The sequence below is a fragment of the Solenopsis invicta genome, chromosome 6 (assembly GCF_016802725.1).
Source record: "Solenopsis invicta isolate M01_SB chromosome 6, UNIL_Sinv_3.0, whole genome shotgun sequence".
In the NCBI taxonomy this organism is placed as follows: Eukaryota; Metazoa; Arthropoda; class Insecta; order Hymenoptera; family Formicidae; genus Solenopsis; species Solenopsis invicta.
Window position 1 is genome coordinate 9,904,019 of NC_052669.1, and position 17,741 is coordinate 9,921,759.

General features: G+C 27.0%; 2 protein-coding genes across 4 annotated transcripts; both read left to right on the plus strand.

The window, feature by feature from the left end:
• The first annotated feature begins 1,468 nt into the window (after positions 1-1,468).
• On the plus strand, positions 1,469-5,604 carry LOC120357991 (farnesyl pyrophosphate synthase-like). Its single transcript, XM_039450206.1, has 6 exons — positions 1,469-1,833; positions 2,822-2,962; positions 3,165-3,368; positions 3,465-3,623; positions 3,702-3,914; positions 4,053-5,604. The coding sequence occupies exons 1-6, from the start codon at positions 1,717-1,719 to the stop codon at positions 4,260-4,262; spliced, it is 1,044 nt and encodes a 347-aa protein (XP_039306140.1). The 5' UTR covers positions 1,469-1,716; the 3' UTR covers positions 4,263-5,604.
• A 6,115-nt stretch (positions 5,605-11,719) lies between these two features.
• On the plus strand, positions 11,720-14,665 carry LOC105207474 (farnesyl pyrophosphate synthase). 3 transcript variants are annotated; one of them, XM_039450610.1, is made up of 7 exons: positions 11,720-11,781; positions 11,945-12,105; positions 13,099-13,239; positions 13,453-13,659; positions 13,746-13,901; positions 13,978-14,193; positions 14,272-14,665. In XM_039450610.1, the coding sequence occupies exons 2-7, from the start codon at positions 11,989-11,991 to the stop codon at positions 14,479-14,481; spliced, it is 1,047 nt and encodes a 348-aa protein (XP_039306544.1). In that variant the 5' UTR covers positions 11,720-11,781; positions 11,945-11,988; the 3' UTR covers positions 14,482-14,665. The 3 variants fall into 3 exon arrangements, with proteins under 3 accessions (XP_039306544.1, XP_039306543.1, XP_011175275.1); XM_039450609.1 differs by having other exon boundaries at positions 11,728-11,781; positions 11,939-12,105; XM_011176973.3 differs by having other exon boundaries at positions 11,736-11,877.
• Positions 14,666-17,741: the final 3,076 nt, after the last annotated feature.

Sequence of the window (17,741 nt, forward strand, 5' to 3'; positions counted from 1 at the left end):
AAAACCTAAGAAGCCTTCAGTTATTATTATAAATTTCAAAAACTTTCAACTCGTATTAAATAGCTAAAACACCATTAAGACGGAATAAACCTTTTTTTCAGTAGGAATTAACGCTACAATAGAAGTAGCAATATTCTCTACTGTATCGCGTATCCATATTGATAAGTACTTCTATATTGACAAATATTTATAGTAAGAAATGTGCGGCTTAATTCGTATTATAGCTATTATTTGATTCATTCAGGTGCAACAATTATAATATATACACGGAATGTAAAGTGTTAAAATAATGCAACAATATTTATATGGCGTAATTTTTAATAATTAAATGCTTGAAAAACAATAATTTATTGTCTAAATTAAAAAGATACTTAAAAAGTAATAACAGTATTAATAATATGTCCGGCTCAAAAGTAACAAAAATATCAAAAACAATTGAGAAGAATTAATTAACGCGCATCAAAAGATATTTATATATATTAAATTTGATCGTTTATCTATAAACGATGCAAAATTATTATATACAGGGATTTAAACATTTATCGTGTTATCTTAGTCGAATCAACATCAATTCCATTATTATTTTTCAGTAAGTGTAAAAAATAAAACTATTTATAAATTTTTGAGCAACAAAACACTATAATATCAATATTTACATGAAAATTACATGAATAAATGTATAACCATCTCGTTGATCATAAAAGAAACATGCATATGTATTGTTTTTCAGTATGTTAGCCAAAAAAAGAATGGAGTTCAAAAATACGACGGTAGTTTTGAACTTTCATCTTAAACTTTTCCCTGAAAAAGAATCAATTGAATTTAATGATACAAAACATCTCATGCAAACAATAAACATACGACGATTCTTTTATCGTTTTTTGTTATGAAATCGTCAGTTTGCAATTTATAGGAATATTGTAATTTTATTCTAAAAGTGAAAAAATCGTCATTGTTACATATCGTAATTTTAATATTTGTTAAAACTTTAAATTAGAATTTCTTAGTTTATACAAAATAGCGCATTCTGTAACTCAAGATAGCATTTCATGATCTTTCGACATTTACATATTTGATATTCACAATATATAAACAGTTTTTTGATGACGTTTTTATGTTTCTTTAAAAATATGCATGTATATTTGGTGTTTATATACAGGGTGTTCCAAAAAGGTCGGGACATCTAAATATTGTAATGTTATTTCGAAAGTGAGACAGAATCGTCATTGTTGCACGTTGTACTTTCAATATTTGTTAAAATTTTAAATGATTAGAATTTATTAGTTTATAAGAAATGACGTATTCTGTAACTCACGATAACGTTTCATGATCTTCTGACATTTACATATTTGATATTCAGGATACATAAACTACTATGTTAATAATGTTTTTATGTTCCTTTAAACAAAGATGTGTATTTGTTATTTAAATGTATATATATATATTGGGTACATATCGAAGCGAAGATCAATGTTTAGAAGACTTTCGAGTCTCTTGGTGTAAAGAAGGTATTGAAATTTAATCAGATATAAAACAAAAGACACTGGAGATATAAATTTAACAAAAAAAAATTTTAGTTCATTGCTTTTGTTATTATATTGTTGATTTGTAATTTATAACAATTTTATTCACGATGCGATTAAATCATTATTGACCATTGCTAAGATTTAGAACGCAATACGACAAAAATATATTCTTTTTTTTTTAACTTAAACAATGTGGGAAACGACGGAGGAGGAAATTCGGGACATGATGGCAGTGTGGCCGGAAATTGTTCGTGAAATCATGGAACATGTCAAAAACATTCCTAACATTGGTAAATGGTTGGAAAAAGTAAGTCATTATTAATTAAAATATACAATAACTAATGTAACAAATAAAAAATTATTATAAATTATTATAGTTTGATTGATACACATGTTTCACTAAATTCTTTTGAATAATCAGAGATACTGATTTTTTTCATAATATAAAATGTATTATAAAATTTGTCAAAAAGCTATAAACAATTTATATAAAAATCTCAATATATTGGGTTGTCGAAAAAGTCATGACGCATTTTTGCAACAAAGGGCTCTAGTTTATTTTTAGAAGTATTGAGTCATTTGCATCCATGTTATTATTATGTTATTTGAAAGTTTAGAGTTCTATTGTAGTTTCATGCCAAAAAAATATTGAGCGATTTAGTTGATTTTTGAGATTTTATATCAAGTTCAAAGTCACCAGTATAGAGTTTCATGAACCATCGTTGGCACTGACGTTCTTGTATGTACAGCATTGTCACTATAAATTTTACGCAACTTTTCACAAGCTTGATGCTTTTTTTTACGAAAGTATAAACAGTAATATATGGCGAAAATGCAGAATTTGGTCTTCAATTTGATATAAAATCTCCAAAATCAATTAGATCCCTCAATTCATTTTTTAGAATACTAGAACTCTAAACTGTTATATGACATAATAATAACATAAATGACTCTAGTACTTCTAAAAATAAACTAGAATCCTCTGTTGCAAAAATACGTCATGACTTTTCCGACAATCCAATAACATAATATAAAATTGTAATTATACATATAAAACTTTTAATCAAGATTTTATTAATAGTAAAAATGTAAAAATTTCTAAACATGTTAAGAAACTTAAAAGAAAAGTAAAAATGTATAAGTAAATAAGAATAATGGTATTTAAAAAAAACATTAAATGTTTAATAACGTGTAAGTAAGTCTATAATAACAGAATAAATTTAAAAGAAAAAAAAGTTTATATTACCCATAAATTTGAACAAGCATGCACATTCATGCATTTTTATATAATACAGGTATTACAGTATAATGTCTCAGGAACAAAGAAACTGCATAGCTTAACATTAATTTATGCCTACAAGTCGATAACGTCTAATAAACAACAGACACAAGATAACATTTACCTTGTGCAGATTTTAGCATGGTGTCTGGAAATGGTACGTAATAGTTTTTTTCAAAACTTGGTTTAATATATAATAAATTTAAGTTGATTATTGTAAATATTGTTAAATACAAGTGTGCTATTTTGATAACAACTATTTAAATAAGAGTATAATAAGAGCAACTTTAATAAAAAATATATATTATTGCGACTATTTATTATGATATTAATACATTGCTACGTTTTTTGTTACATAGGCGATAGCTTATATGGTCATGATCGATGACATTATGGATCGGTCGTTATTTCGCCGAGGTCAACCATGCTGGTATCGACACGATGATATAGGTTTAATGGCAATCAATGATGGCTTATTAGTAGAAAGCACTGTGTATTATTTAATTCGGAAACACTTTAAAGGAAAAGAATGTTATGATAATTTAGTAGAAACATTTCAACAGGTATATATTATGTACATATTTGTATAATATATGCGCAATGTCAGTATAATTTTTTTCTTTTTTAATTGAAACATTTTTTATAAAAATATGTTTCAGGCTATATTTAAGACACTAATGGGCCAGTTTTTGGATATGACCTCGACTTTCAAGAAATCTCATCTGGATCAGTTTACGACGAACCGATACCATTCCATTGTTAAGTGCAAAACAGAGAATATGGCATATTTGGTACCAACAATTCTAGCAATGCATTTTGTAAGTTCACTTTAGTTTTTTCTTTTAAAAAAAAAAGAAAAGACTGTTTCCTTTACATTGTGAGAAATTGTGTTACAGGCTGGAATAAAAGATCCAGAGATGTTCAAGCAAGCAGAAACTGTCTTGTTAAAAATGGGATATTTGTATCAAGTTCAAGATGATTATTTAGGTTGTTTTGGGAATTTCGAAGTTTTTGGCAAAGATAGTACTGACATAGAAGAAGGAAAATGTACGTGGCTGGTTATTCAAGCTCTTCAACGCGTCACGCCAGAGCAGCGTAAAATTTTAAAAGTAAATATCGTTGATTAAATGTGTTTTCGTCGCTGTTAATGCTTACCCAAACAAACCATCATATGGTTAGGCAGCTATATAAGTTTGTCTGGACAGATCCTTAATTTATTCTTATATTTTCTTTTCTTTTTTACGCAGGAATGTTACGGAGTTTCAGATCCAGAAAAAATAAGACGCGTGAAACAGCTTTTTATTGATTTGGATTTACCGAACATTTATTTAAAATACGAAGAAGAGACATATAACAATTTGAAAGCACAAATACAGCAAATATCATGCGGGCTTCCACATTGTTTTTTTTTAGATTTATTAAGAAAGACACATCACAGAAAGGAATGTCCTGTTTAAAACATATCTTGAACAACAAAGTGTTCCAACTAAGCATTTGTTTTAAACATTTTTAAAATAAATATTAGAAACCTTTTTTGGTGAACGATTCAAACAAGATTATTTAGGCAAATATTCCGTTTTCTTATATTTATATTCTATTCTCTTTTGGGAATTAAATCTGCCTCATTTTTACTGTAGAAGACGAAAATCGTTGATACACAAACGTAAATCTAGATGCAATATTAAAAATATAAACTTCTCTTTTATCTCATATTATTAAATCAGTTGTGATTTACTGTAATTTTATTTATTAAGCAACAAAATGCCATTATTAAGTAACAAATTGCTATTCTTACTGTTTTAACATTTATTTTAAAAGTTACGTTTAAAATGTTAGATATTATAAAATGAATACTATGATATTCAAAATTACAAGTAGCATATAAAAAAATATTTAAAAAAACAGGTATATTAATAACAACATTTTGTACTGCATCGCCTATCCATATTAATAAGTGCTTTTATATCAACAAGTATTTATAGTAAAAAATTAGTGCTTAATTGGTATTATAGCTATTATTTGGTTCACTCGGGTGCAACAGTTGTAATATATTATTAGAATGCAAAGTGTTAAAATAATACAACAATATCTGTACCGTAATTTTTAATAATTAACAGCATACAAAAAATAATTTATAGTTTTAATGAAAAAGTTACTTAAAAAGTAAAAACAGTATATTAATTATAAGTTCGGCTCGAATATAGCGAAAGCATCAAAAACACTTGAAAAGAGTTAATTAGCGCGTATCAAGAAATTTATATATATTAAATTTAATCGTTTATTTGTATATATGCAACATTATATACAGGGACGTTTCGATTCTATACATCTATGGAACGTATTATGAATGTCTAATCGACCTCAATTCCATTATCATTTTTTCCTATAGTGCATGATACAAAGACAAGGGTATGCTCATCCGATGATATCCCTTTGCGTAGATATAAGAGAAAAGCACATGATCGTCACCAGATTATGTTACATTTACGGAATATGGTCGCAAATCACTATGGTGATCAAATGAAAACGGCAACGCAAATAACAAATGTTGAATTTGAGAAATATTACGAATTCCAGCTTCGCAAAAACAAATTTATGTTTAACAAATTGGCGACAATTGTACAACAAAAAATACAACTGCAGAAATTATCTCGTGCAATAATTCTGTGCCTTGTTCGTACACGAACATATATTCATGTTCGTATAATGAATAGACAAATATGTGAACAGAACAGAAATAAAAATAAGAAAAAAAAGATGGTAAAATTTACTAACAATAAAATATAATGCATTAATCTACACATTTCTATCATTTTCTCTTTCTTGAATATATTTTTTCAATTTTCTTACAATATTTTCAAATCACCAATATTTTCGAATCTACTATTTCTTTCATATATTGGTTTAATTTAAATATAATAAAACATTCTTTCTTATCATTCACAATACTGAATGCTGTTTTTTGCATTACATGCTTATATTTTTATTCTTTTAAATATTCATTTTATTCTATTCTTCACATAAATATTTCAATTAAAATATTGCAAGAAGCATTATAGGTGTACTAAATAATACATTCGAATGTACCGCAAAACAATGACGTATCTTGGTGACAATTCTAATTATTCGCTCGACTGTCACGTGATTTATCGTGCGCAAGAGCATACCCTTGTCTTTCTACCATGGTGTAGTGTAGAAAATAAACAAATACTATTTATAAATTTTTAAAAACCAAAAAGTAATATTAACATTTATACAATAATACATGAGAATTGCATGAAGTAATGTATAGTCATCTCGTTGATCATAAAAGAAATATGCATGTGTATTGTTATTCAGTATATTAGCGAAATAAAGAATGGAGTTATATATACGACTGTATACGAGGGTCACTTGAAATATTTCCGGTCTTTAAAAAAAAAACACATATTTCAAAGCAAAATAAAATTTATTTCTTGACGTAGTCTTTCTCTAACTCGATACATTTGGTTCAACGTTTCTCTCATCCTTTTAAACTGTCAGAAAAAAATTGATTACTTAAAAAATATTGGCTTACAGCGTTTTTCACTTCAGTATTTGACTTATATTTTTTTATAAAGAAATTTTTTCAATTTTGGAAACAGGAAAAAGTCGCTGGGAACTAGATCTAGTGAATAGGGTGAATGCGGAAGTAATTCAAATTTTAATTCGTTCAATTTTGACATTGCTACCATGCACGTGACAATGTCACCTGACAACTTTGGAAAAGTTGCCATAAACAAATTAATGATCAGAATTAATTTCCATTTTTTTTTATTGAACATAGAAGAAACAGTCATTAGGTACATGCCTATCAGGCTACACAGTAACGAAACTCTTACAGTTATTAGTCGAATCTTGTGTCAGGTATGTACATACATAGTCCTAGAGGAGTATGTAGAGGGTCCCTACTCGGTATCACCAACTTTATACAAAAATATACTACACTTAATCTAGAGTAATTCCGCTTTAATCGAACGAACGAAGTAACATAAATGGTGTACACTAGCGTAACGCAATTTTAAATTTTTACGGTTTACATATGTTAAGGCCATCTATCGGACGGCAAAAGAAATTTTTTTGTACAGTTACTTTGGCTGTGTTCCGTTTTTACTGGCAGTACTGAAAATTTATAGTTCACGTCACATATACTATACATTTTCAGTACTGGCAGTTAATATCGGAACACAGCCTTTATATCGATGAGACCGGAAACTTTTCAAATGATCCACGTATATGAACCTTCATCTGTATTTTTTTTCCTGAAAAAGAATCAATTGAAATCAAAGATACAAAACATCTAATGCAAACAATAACCATAAGACAATTCTTTTATCGTTTTTTGTTATGAAATCGTCAGTTTGCAATTTACAGGAATATTGTAATTTTATTCAGAAAGTGACAAAATCGTCATTGTTACACATCGTAATTTTAATATTTGTTAAAACTTTAAATGATTAAAATTTCTTAGTTATACGAAATAGCGCATTCTGTAACTCAAGATAGCACTTTATGATCTTTCGACATTTATATATTCAATATTTACAATATATAAACTGCTTTTTAATGACGTTTTTATGTGTCTTTAAACATACATATGTATATTTGGTGTGTGTGTGTGTGTGCGCGCGCGCGCGTGTGCGCGTATGTGTGTACATAAAGTGTCCCAGTATAAGTGGCCACCCCTTTTTATCTCGTAAACTAACAGAGACCCAATAAATATAATATTAAATTAAATGGTTTGAACTAAACTTTGTTGTAAGCGTAGTGGTTACTTAAAGAAATTATCTATGTTAAAGAACGAAGAGACATGCACAATTAACTTTTGCATAGTAAAGTAAATATTTTTATATGATAAAAATGTTGTAGCGTTTTTTCTAATGAATATAATGATGTATGATATATTAAAATTATTTTACAAATTATAGAAGTTACGTTGGTTTAAAGTTTCGCGGGTGACTAATACCATTTCAGTTTCGCCCCTGCGGTATGGCTAACTTCCGACTTCCGCTTTGGCGATAGACGTGTAACATGTTGACATCTGATATAATATTTGATGTACGTAAAATGTAAGTAATAAGAATACGAAAATCTATAGGTTTATAAAATTATTACATCAAATATTATTATCAGATATCAATATGTTACACATCAATCGCCAAAACAAGAATCGGAAGTTAGTCACACCGCAAAGGCAAAACTGAAATGGTATTAGTCACCCGCTAAACTTTAAACCGACATAACTTCTATAATTTGTAAAATAATTTTAATATATCATACATCATTATATTCATTAGAAAAAACGCTACAACATTTTTATCATATAAAAATATTTACTTTACCATGCAAAAGTTTATTGTCCATGTCTCTTCGTTCTTTAACATAGATAATTTCTTTAAGTAACCACGGTGCTCACAATAAAGTTCAGTTCAAACCATTTAATTTGATATTATATATATTTGGTCTATCTCTGCTAGTTTACGAAATAAAGGGGGGTGGCCACTTATATCAGAACACTTTGTATATTGGACACATACCGGAATAGAGATTAATGTTTAGACAACTTTCGAGTTTTTTGATGTAAAGAAGGTAACAAAATATAATTAGACATAAAATAATAGATGCAGAAGATATAAATTTAAAAAGAAGAGATTGTAGTTTATTTTTTTTTGTTATTATATTGTTAGTTTGTAATTTATAATAATTTTATTCATGACGCGATTAAATCATTATTGACCATTGCTAAGTTTTAGAACGTAATACAACAAAAATGACGCTTTCTTTAATTGAAACAATGTGCGACGAGATGGAAGAAGAAGCTCGGGAAATGATGGCAGTATGGCCGAAAATTATTCGTCGTCATTTGATGTCATGAAACATGTCAAGAATATTGGTAAATGGTTGGAAAAAGTAAGCCATTATTGATTCAAATATACATTAGCTAATGTAAAAAAAAAAAATTTTACGAATTATTTCATAGATTGATTAATATACATTACAATAAATTCTTTTAGAATAATTAAAAACATAATATTTTACAAAAATGAAAAACGTTAAGTGTTTAATAACATGAAAGTGAACCTATGATCAAATAAATTAAAAAGCAACAAAATTTATATTAACTATAAATTTGAACAAGCATGCAGATTGACATATCTTTATATACTACAAGTATTACAATATAATGTCTCAGAAACAAAAAAACTTTATAGCTTAACATTAATTTATGCCCATAAGTCGATAGTGTCTAATGAACAACAGACACAAAATAACATTCCCTTAGCAAGGATTTTAGAATGGTTGTATGGAGACTAAAAAACTTAATTTTCTATTCTTACACTCGAAATTACATTTCTGTTTTTGCTAACTTTCAAACATAGACCTATTTCACATTAAATGCACACTAGTTCAGAATACAAACCTAAATCTTTTCCACTGACAAAAAAAAATGTGATATAAAATACTGAATTGCTACAAGTAGCATCAAAAATATATTTAATACGTCTTTTTTATTGTTTCATGTTATTGAATTATTATGTGTTTTATGGCTAGATTATTTAATAAGTAACAGAATTGCTATTGTTCCTCGTGGTTCATTTTAACATTTTTTAAAATTTATATGGTTTTTTCAGGGTTTATTAGATGAAATTTTCCGCAGAGTATTCATAAAAATATTTAAAAAATTGCTACTATTATTGTAAATTTGTAATTATCACATTTCGTCTCGTGCGTACGATTTCCACAGTCCATACTAAATTTCCCATTAGAATAACTATTTTAAATATGAAATAGTCATCGCATGGTGATACTGGGTAGTTTTGCAAAAATGTAAGAAATGTTAATAAATTCTATGTTTGCTCCGTATTAAGAATAGTATCTTAAATATTAATGTAAAAAGGCACCACTTATAAAAATTTTATGTACTATTTGTACTGTATACATAAAAATTTTATTGCATATATTCCATAAAGCATATATTTCTTAAAATAATATTTTATAAAATTGCTCTGCAAACCGTTTATAAGGTATTTTTTATTTAATAAACTTAACATGTATAATTCTTTCGTTGGTTTAAAAATTTGTTAATTGTTTTGTTTATTCTTCATTCTTATGTAAAGTAGTACTTGTTTGCAAATTTGATGAAGAATAGCATTACAATTTAAATCGCAATTTTTACATTCATTACTAAAGTTCTAGTAAATATTTGTACAAAAATTTATTTAAATTATCTTATTAGTTTAAAAGTTACTTACGTAAAACTGCAGCAAGTTATAGTCATTCTTGTTACAAAAAATATTATAAATCAAATATTTGTGATTTTTTCTTTGCAACTGGTTTCAGAACTAAAATTCGTATATTAATGACCAAAAATTTTTTTCTCGTCAATTAGAAAAAAAAAACCTAAGAAGCCTTCAGTTATTATATTTTAAAAACTTTCAGCTCGTCTTATATAGCTAAAACACCATTAAGACGGAATAAACCTTTTTTTCAGTAGGAATTAACGCTACAATAGAAGTAGCAATATTCTCTACTGTATCGCGTATCCATATTGATAAGTGCTTTTATACCAACAAATATTTATAGTAAGAAATGTGCGGCTTAATTCACATTATAACTGTATTTAATTTATTTAGGTGCAACAATTATAATATATACACGGAAAGTAAAGTGTTAAAATAATGCAACAATATCTGTATGCCGTAATTTTTAATAATTAAATGCCTACAAAACAATAATTTATCGTCTAAATATTAAAAAGATACTTAAAAAGTAATAACAGTATTAATTATATGTCCGGCTCAAAAGTAACAAAAATATCAAAAACATTTAAGAAGAGTTAATTAATGCGCATCAAAAGATATTTATATATATTAAATTTGATCGTTTATCTATAAACGATGCAAAATTATTATATACAGGAATCTACACATTTGTCGACGTGTTATCTTAGTCGAATTAACATCAATTCCATTATTATTTTTCACTCATTGTGAGTGTAGAAAATAAAAGTACTATTTATAAATTTTTGAGCAACAAAACACTAATATCAATATTTACATGAAAATTACATGAATAAATGTACAACCATCTCGTTGATCATAAAAGAAACATGAGTATGTATTATTATTTAGTATGTTAGCGAAGAAAAGAATGGAGTTACATACGGCGGTATTAGTTTTGAATTTTTATCTGTATCTTTTTCCCTGAAAAAGACTCAATTGAATTTAATGATGCAAAACATCTAATGCAAACAATAACAATACGACAATTCTTTCATCGTTTTTTGTTATGAAATCGTCAGTTTGCAATTTATAGGAATATTGTAATTTTATTCTAAAAGTGAAAAAATCGTCATTGTTACATATCGTAATTTTAATATTTGTTAAAACTTTAAATTAGAATTTCTTAGTTTATACAAAATAGCGCATTCTGTAACTCAAGATAGCACTTTATGATCTTTCGACATTTATATATTCAATATTCACAATATATAAACAGTTTTTTGATGACGTTTTTATGTTTCTTTAAAAATATATATGTATATTTGGTGTTTATATACAGGGTGTTCCAAAAAGGTCGGGACACCTAAATATTGTAATGTTATTTCGAAAGTGAGACAGAATCGTCATTGTTGCACGTTGTACTTTTAATATTTGTTAAATTTTAAATGATTAGAATTTATTAGTTTATAAGAAATGACGTATTCTGTAACTCACGATAACGTTTCATGATCTTCTGACATTTACATATTTGATATTCAGGATACATAAACTACTATGTTAATAATGTTTTTATGTTCCTTTAAACAAAGATGTGTATTTGTTATTTATATGTATATATATATATTGGGTACATATCGAAGCGAAGATCAATGTTTAGAATATATATATATATTGGGTACATATCGAAGCAAAGATCAATGTTTAGAAGACTTTCGAGTCTCTTGGTGTAAAGAAGGTATTGAAATTTAATCAGATATGAAACAAAAGACACTGGAGATATAAATTTAACAAAAAAAGATTTTAGTTCTTTGCTTTTGTTATTATATTGTTGGTTTGTAATTTATAACAATTTTATTCACGATGCAATTAAATCATTATTGACCATTGCTAAGTTTTAGAACGCAATACAGCAAAAATATATTCTCTTTTTTTAACTTAAACGATGTGGGAAACGACGGAGGAGGAAATTCGGGAGATGATGGCAGTGTGGCCGGAAATTGTTCGTGAAATCATGGAACATGTCAAAAACATTCCTAACATTGGTAAATGGTTGGAAAAAGTAAGTCATTAATAATTAAAATATACAATAACTAATGTAACAAATAAAAAATTATTACAAATTATTATAGTTTGATTGATACACATATTACACTAAATTCTTTTGAATAATCAGAGATACTGATTTTTTTCATAATATAAAATGTATTATAAAATTTTTCAAAAAGCTATGAACAATTTATATAAAAATCTCAATATATTGGGTTGTCGGAAAAATCATGACGCATTTTTGCAACAAAGGGCTCTAGTTTATTTTTAGAAGTACTAGAGTTATTCGCATCCATGTTATTATTATGTCATTTGTAAGTTTACAATTCTATTGTAGTTTTATTCCAAAAAAATATTGAGCGATTTAGTTGATTTTTGAGATTTTATATCAAGTTCAAAGTCACCAGTGTAGAGTTTCATGAACCATCGTTGGCACTGACGTTCTTTTATGTACAGCATTGTCACTATAAATTTTACGCGACTTTTCACAAGCTTGATGTTTTCTTTTATGAAAGTATAAACAGTAATATATGGCAAAAATGCAGAATTTGGTCTTCAACTTGATATAAAATCTCCAAAATTAATTAGATCCCTCAATTCATTTTTTAGAATAAAACTAGAACTGTAAACTGTTATGTAACATAATAATAACATAAATGACTCTAGTACTTCTAAAAATAAACCAGAATCCGCTGTTGCAAAAATACGTCATGACTTTTCCGACAATCCTATAACATAATATAAAATTGTAATTATACATATAAAACTTTTAATCAAGATTTTATTAATAGTAATAATGTAAAAATTTCAAAACATGTTAAGAAACTTAAAAAAAAGTGAAAATGTATAAGTAAATAAGAATAATGATATTTTATAAAAAAGAAAAAAACTTTAGTATTTAATAACACGAAAGTAAATCTATGATAGAATAGATTAAAAAGCAACAAAATTTATATCGACCATAAATTTGGAAAAGCATTCACATTGATGCATCTTTATAACGCAGGTATTACAATATAATGTCACAGGAACAACGAAACTTCATGGCTTAATAGTAATTTACGCTTATAAGTCGATAACACCTAATGAACAACAGACAGAAGATAACATTCGCTTAGCAAGTATTTTAGCATGGTGTATGGAAATGGTGCGTGATTCTTATTTTTAAAACTTGAGATTTCTGTCGTAAACAAATTCAAATTAATCAAATGTCGTTAAACATTGTTGAACACAAGATGTATTATTTCAATATAACATCTATTTAAATAATACTATAATGACAGCAATTTTTATAAAAAATATAAATTATTGCGGCTATAAATTATAATATTAATGTATTACTACATTTATTACTACATAGGCGATAAGCTATTTGATCATAATCGACGACATTTTGGATCAGTCGTTATTTCGCCGAGGTCAACCATGCTGGTACCGACACGATGATATAGGTTTAATGGCAATCAATGATGCTTTATTGTTAGAGAGCATTGTGTATTTTTTAATTCGGAAACACTTCAAAGGGAAAGAATGTTATGATAATTTAGTAGAAACATTTCAACAAGATGTATGTAATCTGTATAATATATGTTCAATAGCAGATTAATTTTTTCGTTTTTAATTTAGCAGTTTTTTATGAAAATATATTTGTAGATTGTATTTAAGACACTAATAGGCCAGTTTTTGGATATGTCCTTGACCTACAAAAAATCTAATCTGGATCAATTTACGATGAATCGATACAATTCCATTGCTAAGTGGAAAGAGTATGGGTCACTTTTTGTGCCAACGGTTCTAGCAATGCATTTTGTAAGTTTACTTTAGTTTCTTTCTTTTTTACAAAAAAAAAACTGTTTTCTTTACATAATGAGACATTGTAATATAGGCTGGAATAAAAGATTCAGAGATGTTCAAGCAATCAGAAACTATTTTGTCAGAGTTGATAGTACCTTTGTATCAAATCCAAGACGATTATTTAGGTTGTTTTGGGGATTTCGAAGTTTTGGGCAAAGATAGTACTGATATAGAAGAAGGAAAATGTACGTGGCTAATTGTTAAAGCTCTTGAACGTGTCACTCCGGAACAGCGTAAAATTTTAGAAGTAAATATCGTTGATTGAATTTGTTTTCCTAAACGCTGTTGCATTAATTGATTTTCTTACTTTTTTCTTTTTTTCCAGGAATGTTACGGAGTTTCGGATCCGGAGAAAGTGAAACGCGTAAAACAGCTCTACATTGATTTGGATTTGCAGAATGCTTTTTTTAAATACGAAGAAGAAATGTATAATATTATAAAAGCACAAATACAGCAAATATCATGCGAAAATCAACAACGTTTTCTCATGGGTTTATTAGGGAAGCTTCATGGCAGACAGGTCTGTGATTTCTGAAACATATATGGCTTAAATACTACTATTTTAAGCAAGTATTTGTTTTAAACATGTTCAACCATATTTAAAACAGATTTTTCACTTTACAATAACAATATGTATTATCTTCTGCGAATTGTGCACATTTAAAGATTTTGCACTTGTAAAAATAAATAAATAAATAAATCAATATTGTTATTTTAAATATTGGTGTTCAGTTATTTAATATACTGAGTATATAGCACAGCAAAAAGTTATCTTCAATTCTCTTTTTTGAGATTAGAAGTGTTTGTTTTCTATGCCTGCACTCGAACTTTCCTTTTTGCTTTTGCTAACTTTCAAACGTAGACCTAGTTCACATTAAATGCATACTAGTTCAGAAAGTTCAGGAACAGTAAACAAATCTAAATATTTTCTGCTAATAAAAAAAATTATTGTAATATAAAACATTGATCTGGTACAAGTAGCATCACAAATATATTTAATACTTCTTTTTTATCGTTTCATGTTATTGAATCGTTGACTTGTGATTTATAGCGAGTTTATTTATTTAGTGACAAAATTGCTATTGTTTCTCGTTCCTAACATTTGTTAAAATATACGTGGTTATTATCAGGGTTTATTAGATAAAATTTTCCGCCGAGTATTCATAAAAATATAACAAAAATTGGTACTATTATTGTAAATTTATAATTATCACAATTCGTCTCGTGCGTACGATCTTCACAGTTCATTTAAATTTTAGAACAATTATTTTGAATATGAAATAGTCATCGCATGGTGATACATTATCAATAATACACTGTCTGAATGGATAATTTTGCAAAAATGTAAAAAATGTTTATATATTCTATGTCTGCTACATATTAAGAATAATTTGTTGAATATTTATGTAAAAAAGGCACTATTTATAAAAATTGTATGTACTATTTGTACTTTTTTTCCTTAAAAATTTATTGCATATATTGCTTACATTAGCATTCATAGAACATTTTTTAAAATAATATTTCGTAAAGTTGCTCTGCAAACTATTTGTATTTTTTAATTAATAAACAATATACTGTGTTATTTAGATTTCTAGTACAAATTTAAGATATATCTTTTTCCTTTAAGATAGGTATTTTTCACTAACAGATACTTTTATTAAGTACTCTTTCTTAAAAATAACATTTGTATTTTTAAATTTTTAAATACTTAATGATTAACAAATACTAATTAATAGTTTCAAATACAATATTTAAAATCATATTCAATATTTAATAAACGTCAAATCAAATATAGTCAAGTAAAAAATAGATTTTTCAAATTAAAATATTTCGAACACAAAACATTTCATTGTGTACATTATTATACAAAGATGACAGTAATATTGTTTTCTGTCGAAAAGAAATTTGCATGTGCATTATGAGAACTTAATGTTGCCTAACGTATAAAAAATAAAGAAGTTTCTAACTTTATTCTCGAAAAAGACACTTCTAGCATTGATACAATAATTTATATGCAATACAAAATATTTCACGGTTTATCTTAATGAACACAAATGTATACACATTATGAGATAAATGTTTTTTTTCATCAATGTATGGCCGGTTTTTCTTTTTCTTTTTAGTAGCTTGATAGTTTGAAAGGCGATAAGTGAAATTTTACAATTCGACATTTCAGTCTACTGCACTGGGTAATTGCGCTATAATAACATTGAACTTTATTGAACTCTACTGTAAATAAATATTTCGATAAGTAGGGATGGGCGATGCAGTAAAAAATAAAGAAATATTGATATTTCTACTGTATCGCACAATTGATTCTATGATGTTCCTTTAGCGTCTACATCGAGAAAAAGAAGTAAACGAGCATGCTCTATTATTATATTTAATTTTGTTATATTTAATTTGTCATGCGAGATTTCATTCCAAATATCTTACTATTCTTAGATTTCTAGAATTTCGAAATTACACAATTTTTGGCTTTAACGCAAGTACTAATGGTTTCTCACAAAATGTGAAAACTGTTGTCTCCGTGGCAACATAGGAAATTATATTCCTCATTTATTGAGAACTGTAAGTTTATCACATATGTATCACTTTTTGACCTCAGCCAGAATCCAAAATAAATAAAAATGAATTGTTTCCTTGATAAGTTTAATTTTGTTTTTTTTTTATATTTAACAAAGAAAAATTGTTGTCTTTAGATGATGAGAAATGGTGATGTATGCTGGAATAAAAGATTCAATGATGGTCAAGCAATCAGAAACTATCTTGTTAAAATTGGGATATTTGTATCAAGTTCAAGATGATTATTTGGATTGTTTTGGGGATTTCAAAGTTTTTGAGCAAAGATAGTACTGATATAGAAGAAGGAAAATGTATGTACGTGGCTGGTTATTCACTCCTCAACACATCATGCCGGTGCAGCGTAAAACTGTAAAGGAAATGTTGATTAAATGTGTTTTCGTCGCTGTTAAGAATTTTCCCAAACAAACTTGCGTACGGTTATGCAGTTATGCAAGTTTGTTTAGATGGGTCAATAGTTTATTCTTATTTTTCCTTTATTTTTCTTTGTTTTCACGCAGAAATGCTACAGAGTTTTAGATCCAGAAAAAATAGACGCATAAAACAGCTCTTCATTGATTTGGATTTACTGAACATTTATTTGAAACACGAATATATAATATTAGAGAAGAGGGTAATATGGCACGCGCTCTCCATTTTCATTTTATTGAATAATTTTGTTTATAATTAATATTTTTTATTGAAACTTGAACAATTACATTCGTCATAGTGTTGTTTGACAGATTCTAATAGGCTCAAAGTAATGAGATATTTATTATTTAGAATGTGACTTATAAAAGTCTAATGCACTGCATAATCGGTGGCAGAAAAAAAGGGGTTGTAATATGACTATCTACAAAATAATTTTAAAAAATTAGTTTAGTTTAAAAGAACCACAGTATCTTGTTACAAAATTATATATTTTTAATTTTCCACTGTTTAAAATTTTTCTGTTTTAGAATTTTCCTGCATTCAAAAACTTTATAAATACCATTAGAAATTTCGTTAGAAATATCATTTTATCCGTGTTTAACATGAAATAACAAGCACAAAATGATATCTTTAATGTTTCTAGACACCGCTCTCTAGAATGACAATTCATTTATTGAAGGAATATTTCGATATAAAAATTTTGCTTAAAAAACCATTTTGATAAAATTCCATATTATTGTTTTAACTTTATATAACTCAAAATGTGTATTTACAGCCAAATAAAAAAGTAAATAACAAAAA